This window comes from Ipomoea triloba, chromosome 2 (assembly GCF_003576645.1).
Source record: "Ipomoea triloba cultivar NCNSP0323 chromosome 2, ASM357664v1".
NCBI classification, from domain to species: domain Eukaryota; kingdom Viridiplantae; phylum Streptophyta; class Magnoliopsida; order Solanales; family Convolvulaceae; genus Ipomoea; species Ipomoea triloba.
This window is the reverse complement of record NC_044917.1, coordinates 7,552,376-7,573,784: the sequence shown is the minus strand read 5'-3', so window position 1 is coordinate 7,573,784 and position 21,409 is coordinate 7,552,376. Positions and strand designations below refer to the sequence as shown.

Below are 21,409 nucleotides of genomic sequence, written 5' to 3'. Positions count from 1 at the left end.
ATTGTTTTACTATGTTCTATGTAATTTCAGAATCAAGATTTTCAGTTGTCTGTTGATTGTGGAATTGTTTTACTATGTTCTATGTAATTTCAGAATCAAGATTTTCAGTTAAGGCTACAAGTGGAACAACTGTGGATTCTGTGGCTCCCAAGATTTTCAGCTAGGGCTTCAAAGAATTGGAAAATTAAGACGCTTGATGGAAAATTCAGCTAGGGCTTCAAAGAATCTCTCTATACAATTCCCTTTTTTTTTTTTTTGTTATTATAACTTAATGTGTACTTTCTCTTCATGCCACCATTTTTCAGGTGTATTACAAACAGTTTGCAACCCAAACTTTGAATTTGGAGGAGAAAGGAACAATATTGCTTCTTTATCTCTCTCTTTCTCAGAGATGAAGGTAGCAAATTCCTGCCTTAGCTGTTAGATCAAATGAAAATTCTTTTCCTTCTCTCGTTTGTTGTTTCTTGGGCAAGATACAGTCATCAATGAAATTTAGTAATACTAATTGAATTCAATGGACTTGTTTTAAATTAGAAGTTTCTGAGTTAAGGCCTTACAATTTAATATTTATCAATGTTTCTTGTAGAAAAATGGTGTGTCTAAAGGAAAATAGGGTCACTATGGGATAAGTACCAGAGTCTTGGGCATCGTAAGGTGAAACTTATATTTTGATTTGAAGGTATGATCTTGTAAATAACTGTATTACTTGTTAAGTACTCCGTATAAGATTTATGAGTCATTATTGTCCACCAAAGGCAAGGGATTTATTCAGTCAATGTAAGTATTTACTTCTCTGTGATCACAAATACATTTAAAGGATGGATTGTGCCAAAAAGTTAAATGTTAATTTATAAAAGATTATTTAGTTGTATCATCATGAATAAAATCAAAGATCAGAATGTGTGCCAAAAGAAAAAAGCATTTTCAACTTGTCTGTTTTGCATATATTGGGGAATAATATGACTATACATGCAAATACAAACTAGTATGTTATCTAGTCACATTGCTGAGGATTAATAAGACCAACTCTTTTTCCAATTAATTAAATTCTTATTAATATTGCATTACTAACCAGCATATAGAAGTGAATGTATTTTGTAATGATTACTAAATATTCAGCAAAATCAATCTAACCATTGAATTACTGATTACTATTTGCTTTGTGTGTGTGTGTGTGTGTGTGTGTGTATTTTTTTCCTTACTGTAATAGATTGGCTAAGGTTCACTTCATTCTGAATAATTTTGCAGGCAATTTGTCTCAAACACGTAAATGGGGTGGCTTAGATGATGAACCAACAGGGATTTTCAAAGGTTTGGTTAAAGTTTAAATGATTTTAAGATAGAAATGCCGAGATACTTCATGATCAGTGGCTAATATCTATGCTCGATTAATTTTGTTGACTGTGTCCAGGAGTTGTTACCACTATAAATAATGGAGGTTTTGTCATTACAAGGACAAAGGTGAAGATTTCTTTCCTACACTGTCTAGTGCTCGGTACATTTCATTGTTGTTTCTATTCCATTTTTAATTTTTTGCTGGTGGTATGAATTTCATGGGGGCAGTGGAGCATTCTCTATCCATTCTGACAATATTTATCCTACTTGAAGGAAAAAGTAAGCTACATATAACATTAATATTTGTTTTTTGGGTTCTTTTTTCTTATCGTTATTTGTATGCATTAATTTTATTCTTTTTTTTTTTTTTGTTATCGTTCATTTTGTTTTTATTTAACGTTCTTTTTATATATTTTTAGTTTTCATAATATATTTTCAGTTTATTTTATAATTTAGTATTTATATAATTTTAATAACTATTTTTTTTGTTTCTGTTTTTGAGTTATTTTTAGCGTTTTTTCAAATGTTTTTTTTAGTTTTTAAAATGATTTTTAGCATTTTGAAGTGTTCTTATTAGTTTCTATAAAGATTTTCATATTTTCAAAGTTCATTTAATAATTTTGTATTTTGTATTTTTAATAAATAATTTTCAGTTTTTATTTTTCTGTTTTCATTTTTGAATTATTTTTAGCATTTTAAAGTGTTTTTTAGTTTTAAAATGGTTTTTAATTTTTAATATTTTGAAGTGTTCTTATTAGTTTTAAAATAATTTTCTTATTTTCAAAGTTTATTTTATAATTTTATATTTTTAATAACTTATTTTCAATTTTCTTTCAGTTTAATCTTCTTTTTCTTTTTTGTTCTTTTAGTTTCTTTAGTTTTTTTTTTTTTTTTCATTTTTATTCTTTTGGATAATTTCTATTTTTTTCACAGCTCATTATGTTTTTTTTTGGTATTCTTTTTACTTAATTTTAATTTTGTTGTGTATTTTTTTGGTACTCTTGGGTTGACTGACATAAGAGAGCAAGTGGTTCAGTTCCAAGGTCAACTAGTCTTTTTAATCCAATGTCATAGATTAGATAAATAAGCCTACCCAAGTCCTTTGAAACTGTACTGGTATATGCTTATGGCACCCAATTGGATAAGGCAATGCAGTGTAAGATGACAAACTTTGAGCTCAGATCTATGTTCAGGCCGGTTAGGCAGTTACGTTACTGGCCAGACAGTAAGTTTGTTGGCAGCTGTATGTTTATAGCATGGGTATATGGTTCCATTCCACTTCAAAGCAGCTTGCTTACACTCATAAAGTCTAACTATTGTTTGCTTGTTGATGATCTCCAAGCAATTAATCAATGCATTATCCTTAGCATCTTTGATCATTGCATTAAAACACTCACAAATGTTATTAACTAGCATGTCACAATTCAATTGCAAGAAAAATGAGACCTAGACCACTCTGATGGGTGTTTATCAGCCAATCATGTAAATACATCTCTATCTATTTTTCTCAATTGTTGCATAGTATTTGTAAAAGTGTTACCTATGGTAGTTCTAGTTTATCAGCATTTCTAGTTGCTATCAGCATTTGTAAAGGTTTTCCAATGTACCCAGCAACCCTCATGTTACTATGGTCCTGTTTGGTAAATGGCTGTTGGCTGATTGGGTTGGCTGTTAGCTGATAGCTGTTTGGTATAATTTTTTTTCTCAAAAAGCTAATTGAAAATGCTACTTTGAGTAGCCTTTTGAATTTTAGTATTTTAGAGTTACAAAAAGCTTATTAACCAAACAACTAATAGTGATCAAATAAGCCAAAATTGACTGATAGGCTGATTATTTACCAAACAGGGCCTATGTAAATGCTCGACACAAAATCTACGTCTAACCCCATGTATGATAGCCTGAAATGCAATAATCAAGGTTTTTTGCTTGTCAGGCATAAAAGTCAACATATGATCTCTCATCTCATCAATCTAGAGATCTTTTTCAGCTTTTCTAAAATCATAGATAAGGAATCTTTTAGTTTTCAAAAAAAAAAAAGATAAAGAATCTTTATTTTCAACACCTACAACATATGTAATAGCCTAATAGGGAATGTTTGTCACCGTCATATACTTAGACCACACAATTTCACAACACAGAATGAGTTGAAATTTGTTTTCTCTAATTCTGCACAAGGACAGACTGACATTTCATTATTTTGTAGCATTATTCCAACTGTAGATGACAATGTCCTTAAAAATTGAAGGTGCAAAACTCGCATGGCACGAAGTGCCTTTCCTAATTAATTTTTTCTTCTTTCTAAAAATATGAAAAATTAGAGGTAAAGGAAAAAAAAAAATTTGCAATCAAATTTTTGTCATAGAAAAATGCATACTTTTTGAGGATATCCTCTCTTCCGCTCATTATATACACCTAGATTCACACTATAGCAAATTAGAAATAAAGTACAATGCTTAATAGTTAATATTGAAACTAGTATGAGGTAAATTTCACTTGCCTTGCTAAAAGTAAAAATTTTCCAATCTGCAAAAGGTACATATGTAGCCATTGAAGCCTGGACATGGAATGAGAGCCAATTAGCCAAAACTTTAGAGGCCTGTTCATCCCCAGCAGCAACAGAATGAAGCTGAGGCTGTCAAAATACCTTGAAACAAGGAAATGTTTCACTCTTTTCTAACCATTTATCGGAATATACAGATCGAAGGAAAAATGAGAGCAAAATGTAAAGAGATATCATACAGACTATGAGGGGCCTAATTTCTGGATTTGTGAAGCTATATTACAAATCAAAACTAGAAAAGAAAAGAAAAAGTTGAAGTGGGAAACTGTAATCAAATATTCAAATTTAACAAGATTCGGTGGTGCTGTCCACAGATTCCACCCGCCGGTGTCCAGATATTGGGCTCCGATGATCTAGCTGGTCCACATTGATGCTAACCTCTTCCGGTGTGGCAGCCAATTGTTTGTGATGCTCTTTTCTGCGTCTGGATTCGAGTATCCTTGCTAGAACCTGCACAGCATCTCTCATGGAAGGCCTTTTCTTGGGTTCGCGGTTGACACATTTGTATGCAAGAGATGCCACATCATTAAGTTCTTGCACATCATACTTCCAATTAAGACGGGAATCCACTATCTCCTCCCAGCCACCCTTCCCATCTGTTGTCATAGCAGCCTGCCATGATTTATAAAAAGTGTACCAAACAAAGGAGGTGTGATCAACAGAGAATCCCAGAAAAGAAGAAAAACAGAAGGGTAATCAAAATTCTGGGACCTTACTAGTTCAACATACTCCAAAAGGCCCTGAAGAGGATTTCTTGCTGCAATAAGTTCAAAGAGTAATACACCAAAGCTGTAAACATCACTCTTCTTGGTGAATGTCCTTGTTGATATATACTCAGGATCAAGATATCCAAATGTTCCTTGTATGTTAGAAGCATGTTTGTTAACCATCTCTTCCCTTGAAAGCCCAAAGTCAGCAACCTGCTCATTGAAGTGCAGTTTTGTCAGTTTGCAACCAATTGCATTCAAGAATTGTTCCATCAACATTAACGGGTAAAATGTTAGCTGCATTATTATGATATTACATGTATAATACAGGTTTTGGTACAAAATCCTTTTAATACAATGCACAAATGAAATTCGGGTCCACCACACATTTATTTCCAAAATTTAAAAAACTGTGATTCGACAATTACATACCCTGGCACGCATTGACTGATCTAACAAAATATTGGAAGACTTGATATCTCGGTGTATCACAGGAGGGACTGCCTGAAGACTAAAAAAGTCATGAAGGACAAGGGAAATGAAAGGCATAGTTGTATATGCCCAAAGATATTTGAAAATGAAAGAAAAAATGGTGAAGCATATTACAAATGCAAAGAAAAGAAAAGAAAAGAAAAGAAAAACAATTATAATAAAAATTGCAAATAGGAATAAAGTTTTACCCCGTCATGAAGATACTCCAAGCCCCTTGCAACATCAAGGGCAATTTGAACCCTCAAATTCCAGCTCAATGGCTCTAGTACCTCATCTGAAATCAAAAAGCAAAGAGAGCACTGGAAGTGGTTAACAAAACCATGCAAATGACTCAGGTGAGATATTCAGAACACAAAATTACTTCTCGGCTATGCTAAATTAAACCTACTAAATAATATTTCTTCAAGAAAGTAGAATGCAACTTAAACCAATAGAATTTTATTTACTCATTAATGACTGTTAAAATTAGGATGCAACTTAAACCAATAGATTCACCTTATGGCCAACATGTTTTACAGCTTACCATACAAATGCGAAGCCAAGCTACCTCTACTCATGTAGACATAGATAAGCATGTATTGACCCTTCTCTGCACAATATCCAACCAAATTCACAAGGTTTCTGTGATGTAACCTTCCAAGTAGCATGACCTAGGTTAAACAAATGCAGAAGGTTAAAGCATTAACTTTTGAAGGTCAATTGAAGGAAATAGAAAGTTTAAAAAAAATAAAAATAAAAAAATTGATGCATGGGAAACACATTTTTTAAGGGAGCTACAGGGTATTTTATTTTGCATCCGAAAAGAAATTATTTGCAAAGATATCTTGAATTTGTTCAAGAATAAAAGAGTCTCCATTCATATAATCATATGTGCATTCCTATTCTTGAACAGATTCAATGAAATCATTCTTGGTCAATAGCTCTAACCAATTCTAAGAGTTATACTAAAACATGCAATGTACAAACTTCTCTGGAAGTTGAGATGCATAAGAATCTGGAAAAATTCTCTATGCATCATTAAGTTACGTCTAATTTCAACTCAACAAAGTACTACACAACGTTTACAGAACCAGGTTCCAACTTCCAATATTGAAAAATAAAATCAACACTTGAAGAGTGTAACTAATACCTCTGTGTGGAACTCTTTTTCTCCTTGTTTAGAATCTGTTCCAAGCACTTTAACAGCAACAGTCTCACCAGTTGGCATCTGAGCTTTATAAACAGGCCCATAGGCCCCTTGGCCAATCAATGTGGAAAAATTGTAAGTTGCTCTGTGTAAATCCCTGCTCATGTATCAGGAAATATACACCAAGAAACTTGGTTAAGGCAAAACATAAATCTTTGCAATGCAAATGGACCAAGAACCTCAAACAAACAGAAATCCAGGTAAATGACCTTAAGGTGCTCTGAAAATATGAGATACTGACAGCAATGTGCCTCAGAAATAGAATAAAGCTGCCCATGTATCAAATATACATTGACAAACTTACTTCAAAGTAATATAGTAAAGCTGAGAATGCATATGGACCAAGTGCTTTCATATACAAACTCGCTCAAGATACTAGAAAGTAATGTGCTGCAATAATAGAATAAGCTGCTTGTGTATCAGGAGATATACATTGAGAAACTTAGTTTAAGGCAATACATCAAAGCTAAAGAATGCTAATGGATAAAGAGCCTGAGAGCCTCATACACAAACTCTCTCAGACACAAATTTTGCTAAGCAACCATAAGGTGCTCTGGAAATATGAGATACTAGTAAGTAGCATGCTTCAGGAATACAAAAAGATTGAGATTCATTCCAAATAGCACACCAAATATCCTCCACACTGTTGATTAACTCTATAATCAGAGAGCAAGGAACTTAAGTTCTTGCAGTCCATTTATGGTAACAGAAATATAGTATGAACTTTTAAACAATTTTCATTTGAGGCCAGCAATAACAGGTGAGCTACACACAATAATTGGAAAACACGGTGTGAGAATTTTGAAGTCAAAATCACGACACAAGACATTAAATAGTGCATTGTCAATAGAAGTACATACTTGTAAGAAAACTCCGGAATCCCAGTTGCAGATACCATATTTGTCTTCCTAAGGCTCCCAAGCCATATGGATGTCCCATTTTGGGTGGTTGTTTTTGGTGACTCGGTACCAACAGAGGAATCTGACAATGTTGTGCATGCATCAGCACCATTTTGACGAATTGGAATTGTAACAGCTCTCCTTGAGCTGCTATTCCCTATCTGAGAGTGTTTTCTATGTACTCTAAAGCAGAAAAGTCCAAGTATAGCCAAAATCACTCCAATCACTACCCCAATGGAAATTCCAATAATTAATCCAGATGGCAGGTCTTTCATTTCTCTATGTACTTCACTGTCAGCTATCTAAGCATCCACCCCATTGAGAATAGCTGGAAAAATCTGCAGCCAAAAAGCAGATATAAGAGTTTAAAAACACTTTCACTCCCCTCCCTCTATCATATAGGAGTTTGCAATGAACAACGTAATACTATTAGTACAAAAAATACAATTCCAATCTCAATCGTAATTCTCTCCTATTAGGCCATCACCTTGATCAAATTCCAAATCCAAACACAACATAAGCGAAGATTAAAAACTGAGCATTAAGTCAAAACCTTAAGATTTAGTCAAAGGTTAAACGGAGAAAGTCAAAAACCAAACGTCTTCAGCACTCAAACACGCAAAAAAAATCAACTGTAAATTACCAAAATTCTCACCGAATCGAGCCTAAAAGGAAGCAATGCAATCATATCTATCAACTTTGATCATTTCAAACAATAAAAAGCAGTTCAAATAGCGAACAGAAAAGGCGATAGAAACAATACACGAATTTCCTTTCCTTATGCTTCTACAGAAGCCTTCTCTTTTACCTCGAACGCTTTCCTCAGCAAGCAAACAACACATAGACGATCCGGAACAAACATAAAAGCAGAACAGTCCAGAGCAGACTTTACAGGAAGAATCCAAAAGAAATTTAAACAAAAATTCAAACAAACAAAAAAAAAAGTAGTTAAAGAAGATGAAAAAGCATATGAAGCTTAGAGGCATGTGGTTGGAAAGCATAACGCACAGATTATTGTATTGAAGCCATCATGTTAGTGTGCATACCTGGCAAAGAATGCTTGAAGGCAGAAGCAGTTACTACTTACTACATGATATATATTATCACTCCGTATTTAGGTCATTTTGAGGGAATATGGAAACTGAAAACTTTGGGAAGAGAAAGGAATCTGGATGAGACTTTGAGAGCGAGAAAGGAAATGGGGGACCTGTTTGGACTGCGGAAAATTTGCTTTCTAAGAATGGCGGATTATAAGGTCACAATTTTGGGAGAAGCCGGGAAGGCATCATTCTTTGAATCCTTTCCCATTTTAAACTAATTCATAATGGCTAATAAATAAAAATAATTTTATTATTATAAGAATTTTGATAAGAAATTTTAATTTTTATGACTTTATTCAATTTAAATATTAATCATTCTCTTTTATGAACCTATCGTAAATTTATAAGTTAGTTGAATTCATATCGATTTTTTAAAAATTGTAATTTATGCCCCTCCATAATATGCAAATTATCAATGTCACCCCTGAATTATTATGGTGTAAATATTGTCCCTCAATTTTTAAAAACGGTACATATATTGCCCCTCCCGTGGTGTAAATATTGCCCCTCATTCGTTACGGGAGGGGCAATATATGTACCATTTTTGAAAATTGAGGGGCAACATTTACCCCACTAATTATTCAGGGGTGACATTGATAATTGGCATATTATGGAGGGGCAGAAATTACAATTTTTCCAATTTGATATAAAAATAGTTAAGACTACACTAATATGTCAAGTCGCGATATATTGAATTATATATCATAATTGTCACAACTTTAGATTTGTCTTTTTACTAATAAATCAAGTAATAATACTAATATATAATATATTATTCTGGAGTCAATTATTATTAGTATAGTATCTAGAAAAAAACATTACCATTATTCACTCATATGGAAAATATATATTTGATATTGATGGTATAATTTTATATGATCAATTATTTATTTAGATAAAAATTATTTATTTAGATATAAACATATAATATAATACATACTTACAAGCACAACCTAATTTCTTGATACTCTCATATTTAAAAATATATATATACACACACTAATTTGTTTTAAACTATATTATATAACTCCTAAAACTTATGTAAACGTTAGTGTTATATGTCTTTGTTTGCTTAACCAAATGTGAAATATCTTTAGGAAATTCAAGATCTCTCTCATAGTATTTTTGTCACATCCATAGAAATCCTATTCCTCCTAATTTTTAAAGTTACAAGAGGATTAATTTATTCATAAATAGTAAAAGTTAACTATAATTTATTTATATAAAAAAAAACACATGAATCAGAAGATTGATTACTGATTAGGCACTATTTTTTGACCTTGATACTAGTGAGGAGATTAGGTGAATGAAAAAAAATAAATAAATAAAAAAGAAAGAAAGAAAGTAAGGAACTATTTTTTCCTTTTTTCCTTCTTTTTAATATATAAATATTTTCAAAATGACCACTTTATTTGGGCACCAGTGCAATTCAAAAGCTTGAGTCGGATCTAAATTTGAAATGCAAAAAGAAGAGGGAGGCCACATCCGTTCTTTCCAAAGATTTGTTGAATGCCTACGTATATATTAAGACATTTTAGTGGGCAATTTGATGTGAGGGTGGCAATTAAGTGTATCACACCCACGAAACGGAAACAATTCTACTACATGTACTTTTAAATCCCTTTAATTTTACTTCATGGTGTGATGGGTTCTGATAAGTTATTTTGTCATGTGGATCCTAATACAAGTGTTTACATCAAGATTTTGTATGTGAGAGTAAAAAATTAGACTACACATAGTATTTTTCAAATCGAAACAAATTTGTTTTATGTTTTCCAGTTTTTTAAAAAATTGGAGAAATTTTCCAGTTAGTAAACCGAGCCTGAAGTTTTTTAAAAATTGAATAAAGTAGATAAAATTATTTTTTTAATGTGTTTAGGTTAACATTTTGAAAAAATTGCATTAAGTAAATGTGTTTGAGTGTTTGACTGAGCTTGCTTCTTATTCCCATGTTTGATTTTTTCTATCTAAAGCTTATGATTCTGCCGTTAGTGAGAAGCAAGTCAACTCTATAGCCCTAAACTCAATGAGCGGGTCAAGTTGTTTTTTCCTTGATGATCCAGAAAGTGAAGGTAATCATGATTCGGGTTTTACACCATGGAGAAAAAGCTCTACGAATATAAAGTGAATAATGCAATATCTGTTTAAGAAAGGAATCATTGGTGTAGTTACGGCAATGACATATATATGATCCGGAAGAGGGCATTGCGTTGATATCATAGCAGAATAATGATAGAAAATAGAGAACACAAAGTAATTGGAAGAAAGAAAGTGTATTATTCAAGCGGGGAGAGACCATCAAGAACAATATATGTAAGTATGTTGCCAAGTCAGCAAAAAAATGTAAGAAAAAACCTAGATTGTAGGGAAGTTTGTTCTGACTCACTTTGACTTAAATAACACCCTTATCTTCTAAACTAATTTAATTGATTTTAGTCCTTCACATTTCTGTGTTGTGTGATGGGAAGTTTGGAAAATTTGCAATGGCAGAAATCAACCGTTAAGCTAACCGGCTAACCCAACAAGTTTAATCTACTAACTAACTGTATGACATTTGTGATCCCACGTTGGACCATTTTGAAAAACATTTGTGAACTACACATGTTGAAGGTGCAGTGAAAGATGCTATTTTTATCTCATATAGATTAAACTTTAATTTTTATATCAAACTACAAGAATAATTTATTTATTTGTTGACTTTTAATCATAATCATGTGGAGAAGGATTCTAATAGCTAGGATCATCACCATATATATATATATATATATATATGGTTTAATTTGTGTGATGGGTTCCTTGTGCACACAGTAAAATGAGGAATTGACTGAAAGGATGTTCATATGACTTGAATTTACACTCTCTAGTGACTTTTGAAACAGGAAACTAGAGACTATGATTAGTCTGATGACGTAAGTTGAGAAACCTATATATTAAAAAAATAGTATATATTAAATCATTAACTTACTGAGGTCAATAAATAAATGAAGGATAAAAAACGGTTTACACAATATACTTAAGTTGACTACGTGTTTCATTTATTTATTAAGAGAACATGACATAGGACCAATCACGATTTACATTCATTCCCCCAATTTCAAGCAACTACTAATATTTTAGTTATCTCCACCTGTAGTACAGTAGTATGTAAGACAATAAGTAAACTATAAAATCGTTTTCAAAAAAAAAAAAAAAAAAAAAAGTAAACTATAAATCAATGGCAGTTTATGAATGTACGTATTTGCCTACCTTGTTGGCATTAAGGTTCTTTAACTACTTTATCAGCGACGAACCTTATCCCCGATTGTACGTACTCTATATACTTCTGCTTATTATAGTTTGACAGCATGTATTAATTGGACAAAAAGAAAAAAAAATGATAAAAAAAACAGTGATAGTTCATTGTTTTGTTTTCATTTTGATTTGACCTTATCAATAGTGATGAAGAGATCTATGAGAGAGTCATGTCACACTGTCTATCTATTGAGTATTGAGTATCTTCAATATTTCAAGAATTTTACTATATGTATTTTCAAATTTCATTCCACTACTTTTACTTTCAGGTATAACAGATAATGATAGGTTATTTTTATTATGTAGGTCCCAAGAAAAATATTTACATTAGAAATTTGAGAGTGAAAATAGAATTTGAGATTATAATTTGAGAGTCCACATAATAATTTCCATATTTTAGTATCTTTGCTATTATGCGTATCTAAAGAAAGTAATTTCGGTATCTTTTTCCCCCTCATACATAAAATGGTTGAAAAATATTAATTTCTCTAAATTCGGGTTAATACTCCTAACCCATGCATCCTAATTAATTTAGAGTTTCATGTAAATTTATTGAGCATCAAATTTCACTTTTGGGCATGACTATTGTACCATTGTTACATTTAGTTTTGATCTTTTAATTCTATCACATTGCATTTAATTTTTAATTACTTTTAAATTATTTGTTTGTCATAATTAGTTCTCTTATTAAAGTTTTGTTACTCTACCATTTAATAAATATGGTCACTATGCAATTAATTATTTAATTAAAAGAGCTTACAAGAGAAAGAGAGATAGATTACATGTTTGGACAAGAGGCTTTAATGATTAAATTAATGTTAATTATCTTTATTAAATGGTGGAATGACAAAAGTTTAAACGGATGACTAATTGTGACAAAAAAATAAAAGTCAATAACGTAATGTGACAAAAGTAAAAGAATAGGACTAAATGTGGTACGGTAATGTCACTATAGTTGATCGAGAACCAAAAATAAAATTTGCTCTAAATTTATTAGTCCAAGAAGATTGCTCCAATACGTTAGAATCCATCTAACTAGAAATTGAATTTGACTAACTCTACTTAGAATCCAAACTTATATATAAAACGGAAGAAAAACAAAGAGATAATGAAATCTTCAATTTTCATTACACTACAAACTAGTCACTTCAAATATACATTTATTATAATAAAATAGTGAAACATTTGACTAGGTTTAATCCAAAAGACCCGTGATGTTAACTTTCAAATTTTTATGTAAAGATCTTGTGTGTTTTGATTTATTCACCATGTTTAACTGTTTAAGCTTTAGTGCAATCTAACACCAAGTATTAATGTTTTCAAAAAAAAAAAAGAAACACGAAGTACTAATCTTTAATGCTTCTAAATCGAAAATCCAACACTTCTTTAAAAACTGTTTTCAACCTAACCAATCTAGTCATAAAATATGAAAATAAAGATGATAAAGTAAATCAGGCATGCACTATGCTTTTTAGGTGAAAAGCCAGAAACAAAACATTATGGTATTTATTTTTTATTTTTGGTGCCAAACCAAGGTAAAACTTTACTATTATTGTTGTGTAGTACATATATAACTATATAAGCATCAGCGTCAAATAATATTTATTAGAAAGTTAAATTATGGTCTATTTGGTAAAATAGTTAGTTTATTAGTCAATTTTAGGGTGTGTTTAGAAACCCGGAAAATGACTTCCAGAAATCATTTTCCGAGTTTTTCGTGTTTGGGAGTGCTTGGAAAACCCAGTCAACGGAAAATGATTTCCGTTGACTGGGGAAAATAACACTATTTTTGCGGAAAACGACTTCCGCCCAAAATGAGCGGAAGTCATTTTCCGCCCTGTGCTCCAGTGCTAGGGACGGCTGGCCGTCCCTCTATTCGTTCCGGCGGACTGGTTTCCGCCCTCCAGTGCTAGGGACGGCCGGCCGTCCCTCTCTTCGTGCAAGGGACGGCCGGCCGTCCCTCTCTTCGTGCAAGGGACGGCTGGCCGTCCCTCTATTCGTTCCGGCGGACTGGTTTCCGCCGGAAACCAGTCCGCCGGAGCTCTGGTTTCCGCTGGCAGAAACCAGAGCGACGCTAGTTTTTTTTTCCTTTTCTTTTTATATAAATATTATTATTTTATATCTTTTTGTATTTTAAATACAATAAAAAAAAATTATATAATTATATTCTACTCATTTTCCACTCATTTTCTGGAAAATGAACCAAACACACCAGAACAGTTTTCCAAGATGCAACCAAACACAGAAAATCAAACAGTTTTCCGGAAAATGACTCATTTTCCAGAAAACATTTTCCATAAGTCATTTTCCTGCTTTCCAAACACACCCTTAGTTCGTTTGATCACTATTAGCTGTTTGACTTGGTTAAACAACCAATATGAGTGTTCAATTACTTAGTTACTTTTTTGTAACAGATTATTGCTCCAAAATACTAAAATTTAAAAAGCTGCTCAAAATAGCTTTTTTGAGAAAGTCATTTTGACAGCTAATTTACCAAAGATCTTTTTACAATCAACTAATGCTATTAACTAATCAAACTTACTAACCCAATCAGCTAACAATTATTTACCAAACACCCGTGTATATTTCAAGACTTCAAGTTTATCTGAGAAGGTAGGATCCCAACACTATTGTTGAATTCATATTTAATAGGGAGACTAGTTATTCATGATGGGAAGGTCTGTTTCTGTTATGCGTTGACTTGGAGAGTAGATCTAGTCCAACATACTATACAGGTCTAAGTCAAGAAATGAGTGGATCCAGCAAAATTGAGAGATACCTACTGAGTACTGACAATGTATGTAGAGTACATGCCCAATTAACGCACTGGACGTGGAGGAATGTCATATCTTTTAGTGCCAACTGCTCTTACTTTAAGCATTTTTTTTTAATAACAACAATATAAATTGGGTCATACTTGTGTGAGACCGTCTCACGGATCCTTATTCGTGAGACGAGTCGGGTCGGGTCAAAGCACCATGCAAATGTCATACTTATATGCTCAAATATAACACTAATTAAGAATACAATTTTTGTTACTTATAAGAGAAAAAGTAATACATTTTTCATAATAAGTAATGTTGACAAGTGCCCCTTACTTATAAGGGTTTAATACTTTTGAGGAAAAAAGTAATACTTTTAAATCGAAATGCAAAAGTATTGTATTTTTCCTTAAAAGTATTACATTTACCCTTATAAGTAACAAAAAATTTATTACTGATTAGTATTACATTTGAGCATATAAGTATGACATTTGTGCATATAAGTGTTACATTTGCATCCCGACCCGACCCGACCCAATCCGTCTCATGGTGAGACGGTCTCACACAAGTTTTTGCCATATAAATTATAGTTTTATTAGATGTCACATCACAACAAATTATCAGTCGTAGGAAATGCTACATTTATCTAATGATCTGCTGATCTTATTAAATGATTGAATTTTTACATTTCACTTATTTTGTAAATGGAATAAAAAGTACATAATAAAATCAAGAAAGGATCATAATAATTCTACTCCTTATATATGATTTAGAGTTCTTTAATATAGTGTATACATACTAGACTCGATCATCTTACCAAAGTGTTGAGAACTTGGTTCAAGTAAACATAATCTTACCTCACACATGTTCAATTGTGCAAATTGGAATAGGATTAACCATAAAATTACAATTGTTTGAAACCTCAAAATAAAAATTGATAATATTATTACTACCTTTTGTACTATAAAAATTTTATCCAATCTTAATTAATTGAGTCTGTCTTGTATTAATTTTAGACAAACATTAAAGTTGCAGTAGAAATGAGGGGAATGTTCCGGGTTTGAGGGGATGATCTTTGGGAGGATTGTTTCCAAAAGAGGGGACCAACAAGCGGCTTTGGAGATTACTCCAATCAATTACTTTTGATCATTAACTAATAAGAAGAAAACAGAATAGAAAGATCGAAATCAGAGATAAGAAAGAACAGGTTTAATTTTCTGTTTCCGATCTAATACCATGTGAAACTACACATGGAAGAACGTGTTAAAGTCAGCTTCCATTTTATTTTAATGGGATTGGTGAGGCACGTATAATCCGCGTTCAATTCGTTGTTAGGGGGGACTAATTGGGCTCTTAAATTCAGAGGAAGTTTAATAGTTAGAACGTAATGATAGTAGCCCAGTTCCAAAGAAGCCCAAGTTCTTAGAGCTAGCAAATTATACTGTGCACCACGTATCTAAACGACGTCGTTTTGAACATTGTAAACTAATCGTCCGTATTTTTGGAAATCATGTTTCCCTTTTCGGCCGGTCTCTGTATTTATGTTAATATTCTGTGTATTCCAGGCAATCATTCTGTGTATTCTAGGTAACCGTTCTGTGTATTCTAGACAACCTTTATGTGTATTCATGTTAGTAACACATGTTGTGATGTGTTTGTGCATTCGAATGCTTAGGAGGATGAGTTCTGTGTATTTTGTGTCAGTATTCTGTGTATTCATGTTATTAACACATGTTGTGATGTGTTTGTGCATTCGAATGTTAGGAGGATCAGTTCTGTGTATTTTGTGTAAATATTCTGTGTATTCTGGGCAAACATTCTGTGTATTCTAGGCAAACGTTCTGTGTATTCTAGATAATGATTATGTGTATTATAAATAATGAATTCCATAGAGTCATTCGCGTCCGCGTCCACTAACACCGAAACGACAATGTGCACCGTGGTGCAGGGTATAACGATTGCTTAGAGCTCAATCATTATTGTGTGGAACTGTGGACCATAGTCCACGTAGCTGCGTGGATCATACTATCAAATAATGTAAATTCAGTATATAAATAATGTACTTTTAGTATATTAAAAATATATATTGTATTCAGAGAAAGTAAATTATTTGAGTCTTAAAGTATATTATTTTGTATAATTATATTCAATACACGAATATTGTATGTTTATTAAAAATGTATTTTTGTTATGGTCTACACAGCATTGTTCACACGGGTAACCTCAAGTAATTTGCCTAACAAGTTTTAACCCTCAAGTTTTATTGAGAAGATATGAAATTGGTTACAAAGAACTTAATCTAGAACTGCAATAAATAACTAAATTATTAGTTGAAAATGTCATCAAAATCAATAAGTAATAATGGAATTAACTCTTAAAGAACACACCACTATAATCTATTAGCAATGACATAAAACATGATAAAATCTCTCTTTATAATAAGGACATTGTAGTCTAATGACACCAAGTTACTTTTTTATATGGGAGATTGTGGGTTAGAACCTCAATGGATGGATGTGATATGTACTAGAGTCACTAGTATTTAAAAAAAATGAAATTTACTTCACGAAAAATGTGAGAGCCTGCGCCATGTAAAGTAACCAACAAGTTTTTGATTTGCACTTATTTTTATCATTTTAAAAAATTTGTTTTTTTAGCCAAATCAAGAAGTAGGATCGTTTCCAGATTTGGCAACAGACTAACCTGTCACGAAACATCCTACGTACGACAAGAAAGCAATCACGTTACCTATGCTGGTTGGTTGCTTACTTTAATGAAATCGTAAGGAAAAATGTTGTAATTTGATCAAAAATCTCTTTGAATTATACACGCAATGTATCACCGCTGCATGCAATATCATTTTGATGGAATAATAACGGATAAGTTCGAAGCACGCACAACGCGAAACGAGTCCGGGACAGATGTCTATGGCCGAGGTTAGACCTCGGTCGAGGTCATCAGCCCTCGGCCAGGCCAAAGTTGGTATAAAAACATTCATAGATGTCCAATTAGGGCACGATCTATCTGAAAATACTTTTGTCTTGTTATTGCATGAGTCCTACCCTTTCTAATAGCATTATTTGTCATTAATACAAAGATTATTTTCGCGATATACCTTGTTTGTCCAATCATTACCATATTCCTTGCTAATTCTTACCTAATTTGTCATACCTTCTATATAATTGGGTTTTGTAGTTCAGACCACCCGAGTTATTAAAATTTATCACGTTTACTTTATCTTTTTATAACCTATGTGGTGACCAAATCTATATATGAGAAAATAAATTGAGCTAATCTAGGTTCAAAACTCAACATCAAACTGTATAATTTTGTGAGTCTAATAACCCAAACACAAACCCTCAATATTTGTGAAACTTCATATCTACTAGATCAATGTCTTACGAACAATATCATTTAATTTAGATTCAATGTAATCATACAATGTAAAAATAAATGTTTGTAATGGATTTTTCTATAATGACACTAATGTTGATAGTTCGTTCCATTACTATAATTAAATATCATATATCTTATTGTATCAGATATTAATACTGGTGTTAATAAAAATTTGATACAACCCAGGCCAATATAATATAGTTTATATTGTATCTAATAGTATATATAAATGTCCAATTGATACATGATTAAATGTTATAAATGTTCAAATATTAAATTGGTACATGTTAGGATATTGGCTTAATTATTTGTTAGACATTAGACTAAGTTTAAGTGTATTTTTAGTCTTTTCAAAACTGTCTTCTGGACCTACCTCAGAAATGTTCTAGAGAGGGATTCTTATTTATTTGATCTTCACGCTTTACGATAGGAATTCAAGAGTGATTAGATCAAATCTATAAGCTGTAACTGGTAGTCTCCGGCCACTGTTCGCATCTTCACCTACTGTGCTGTGCCTCACTATATTTCCAAAAAGGATGGAATCTCTCTATGAACCCGCGCCATCGGCGGCGACCGATCGGTCGCCGGAGGACCAAGATTTGTTAGAACGTAGCACCAAGAAGTCGAAGAGGGGGCGTGAGGCCATGGCAGCGCCCTCGCCGACCACTGTGGAGGACCCTATTCAAGAAACACCGACGAGAGTTGAAGCGACGACTCCGGATTCAACCCAATGGACAACCCCAGCGGCGACCCCACACAACGTATGGATTGGCAGAGAACCCCAGCCACAGGAAGAGGAGATTGTCTCAGAAGACGATGCAATGGAGGACGCTAATTTCACATCGGAGTACCCGATTATTCCAGTAACCAGAGCAGAGAAAGAGAGACTCAGGAGGCCGTGGCGCTGGTCGCTAATAATCAGAGTTTTGGGCAGGACGGTGAGCTACACATATCTGCTCCAGAGGTTTCAACGCATGTGGAAACCAGAGGGGGTCTTCGACCTAATTGCGATTAGCCATGACTACTACATAGCCAAGTTTGAATCTCTAAAGGATTACGACTTCGCCAAATTTGAAGGCCCCTGGATGATCCTCGACCACTATCTGGTAGTCCAAGAATGGGAACCCAACTTTACCCCGTGGAAGAACAAGACCGAAAAACTTCTTGTATGGGTAAGATTCCCAAAGCTGCCAATTGAATACTTTGAGGATGAATTTTTGATGAAGATTGGGCTCTCAGTTGGCCGGCCGATCAAAATCGACACTACAACAAGCCTCACCACGAAGGGGAAATTTGCGAGGATCTGTGTCGAAATAGACATTACGAAGCCCCTGCTGTCAAAATTTGTGTTGAATCTGGAGGAGTGGCCAATAGAATACGAGGGCATACATCTGGTGTGCTTCAAGTGCGGAAAATATGGCCATCACCATGAACAATGCGGAAAGGAGGAGGCGAATCAAGGTCCAAACTCTACCAGGGAACCAGAGGGTCACTCTTCTGCGGTCAATCCCCCAAGTACATCCGTCCAAGGTCGTTCTGAGAAATATGGATCTTGGATGCTCGTTTCTCGTAAAGAGAAGAGGAATTGTTATAGGAACACCTACTACTCAAACGAAGTCCCTGCGGTGGAAAGGAGTCAAGCCCCTCGAGGGAACCAGACGGCAGATGGGTTGTTTACACAGTCGCGGTTTGCGACTCTTGAAAATCTTGATGACTCCGATATGATACTAGATCAGGAAAACTTGGAGGGAAGAATGGATTTATAACAATCGGCCAACTCGCTACCCAGAATTAGAATAAGCGATCGATATAAACAGAAAAGCCCATTACAGAGGGAAGCTGGGTTCTCACGAGCACCCAAGTATCTGGACAACGGTCGTCAATCACAGCTCCTTCAGCGAGGTGGCTACCAGAATGCCAATCGTGGCGGCTACCAGAGTGCTACTCGAAGTGGTTACCAAGTTGCATACTGGGGTGGTTATCAACTTGCAAACCGTGGACGTTTCCAACATACAGAAGGATGGAACCGAGGGCGTTTCGGCAGAGGCGGTGCGCCAAACCGGGCAGCAGCAGAAGTTGAACATACAGTGGTCCGTGGCTCGGATAAAGGAAAGAACATCACAAGTACGGTGGTTTACCATGAACAAGAGGAGGCGGGAGTTGATCCATTGGTGGGCTTTGGGACCTCTCCTAAAGAGGATCCTCCCGATCGCGGTGGCCCCTCGGCTAATGAGTTCAACTTCCCCGATGTTGCAATGATGGAGGACTTGGATCGTTTGGATTAGGCTGATGGGGTGGCGGATAGCCACATGCGCTCTTAAGGCGTTTGGTTTTTTCTCTTCTGTTTTTATGTCGTGCATAGTCTGGAATTGTCAAGGCGCGGCCTCTAGGTCGTTTAGGCGTGCCCTTAGTTATTTGATTTTGGTCCACAAACCCTCTATTGTCTGTCTTTTGGAGCCTAAGGTATCTGGTGTTCAAGCGAACAAGATATGCTCTAGCTTTGGTTTTGAGGAGTGGGTGAGAGTTGAAGCAGTGGGCTTCTATGGGGGTATTTGGGTCCTATGGAAGGGCTCCCTAAATGTTGAAGTCATTGGGATTCACCCTCAATTTATAACCTTGCAGGTAGATCAGGGAGTTGCAGGCTTATGGAGGTTCTCAGTGGTCTATGGGAGCCCCAATCTTTACCTTAGAAGGAAATTATTTGCTGAACTGACTTGCTCCTGTTCGGATTTCCAGTGACCTTGGTTGATGGCGGGAGATTTCAACTCTGTCACGTCAATGGAGGAGGTCAATAACTCGGAGAGCTTCTCTCTCTCAAGATGCTCGGACTTTAACAGTTGGCTGTTTCGTGAAGGGTTGGTCGATCTGGGCTATACAGGTGCTAAGTTTACATGGATGAGAGGGGTTAACACCTCCACGTTTAGAGGCGCTCGTCTTGATCGGGCCCTAAGCAATGTCCAATGGAAGCTAACCTACCCGAACACTGTAGTGGAACACCTCCCTATGTTACACTCCGACCATACACCACTGATTATTATTACTGACTCTTCAGGAGGCGCAAGTACGAGGAGCTGCTTTCGGTTTAATATGGCCTGGGTCATGCATGCTGGCTTCCTCCCCTTGATTCATCAGTATTGGAAGAGTGATAAGTCCTTAGAAGCAAACAAGACTAGCCTGGCGAAGGTGCTAATTGAGTGGAACAAGAATACGGTTGGGAACATATTCCATAAGAAAAGACGATTGTTAGCTAGGATAGGAGGTGTTTAGAAGGGTCTCGCAAGTGCCACAAGACAAGAATTGATTCGGTTGGACCGGAAGCTACGATTGGAGTTGGAGGAAACCCTATACCAAGAGGAGATGATCTGGTTCCAGCGGTCCAGGGAGAACTGGATCACCTCAGGGGACCGTAACACTCACTTTTATCATGTTGCGGCGGCAATTAAAAAGAGTCAGAGGAGAATAAAAGCACTAAAGAACGATGAGGGCATTTGGATAACGGAGGAAAATGAGGTCAGAGGGATCGTGCGCAATTATTTCGAAGAACTCTATACTGAGGAGGCTACACTCCCTCACCAACCGCTACTGCCAGGAAAGTTCCCCACGGTGTCGGAGGCTGACTGGGAGGCCGTGAATGCTCCATTTGATCAAGAGGAAATAAAATGTGCCTTGTTCGATATGGAA

At 34.7% G+C, this 21,409-nt stretch overlaps 2 protein-coding genes and 1 long non-coding RNA gene across 3 annotated transcripts; 2 read left to right on the top strand and 1 right to left on the bottom strand.

The window, feature by feature from the left end:
- The first annotated feature begins 274 nt into the window (after positions 1–274).
- Positions 275–1,652, top strand: LOC116007182. The gene is made up of 4 exons (XR_004095206.1): positions 275–397; positions 587–679; positions 1,249–1,311; positions 1,412–1,652. It is a non-coding gene; the product is annotated as an uncharacterized LOC116007182 (long non-coding RNA).
- A 2,181-nt stretch (positions 1,653–3,833) lies between these two features.
- Positions 3,834–8,450, bottom strand: LOC116007171 (calcium/calmodulin-regulated receptor-like kinase 1). The gene is made up of 8 exons (XM_031247781.1): positions 8,226–8,450; positions 7,141–7,517; positions 6,224–6,377; positions 5,618–5,744; positions 5,283–5,368; positions 5,035–5,106; positions 4,612–4,815; positions 3,834–4,507 (listed from the first exon to the last, which is right to left on the bottom strand). The coding sequence occupies exons 2-8, from the start codon at positions 7,452–7,454 to the stop codon at positions 4,181–4,183; spliced, it is 1,284 nt and encodes a 427-aa protein (XP_031103641.1). The 5' UTR covers positions 7,455–7,517; positions 8,226–8,450; the 3' UTR covers positions 3,834–4,180.
- Positions 8,451–20,476: 12,026 nt separating this feature from the next.
- Positions 20,477–20,995, top strand: LOC116010180. The gene has a single exon (XM_031249462.1). It carries the CDS (start codon positions 20,477–20,479, stop codon positions 20,993–20,995), a length of 519 nt encoding a protein of 172 aa, XP_031105322.1.
- The last annotated feature ends 414 nt before the right edge of the window (positions 20,996–21,409 follow it).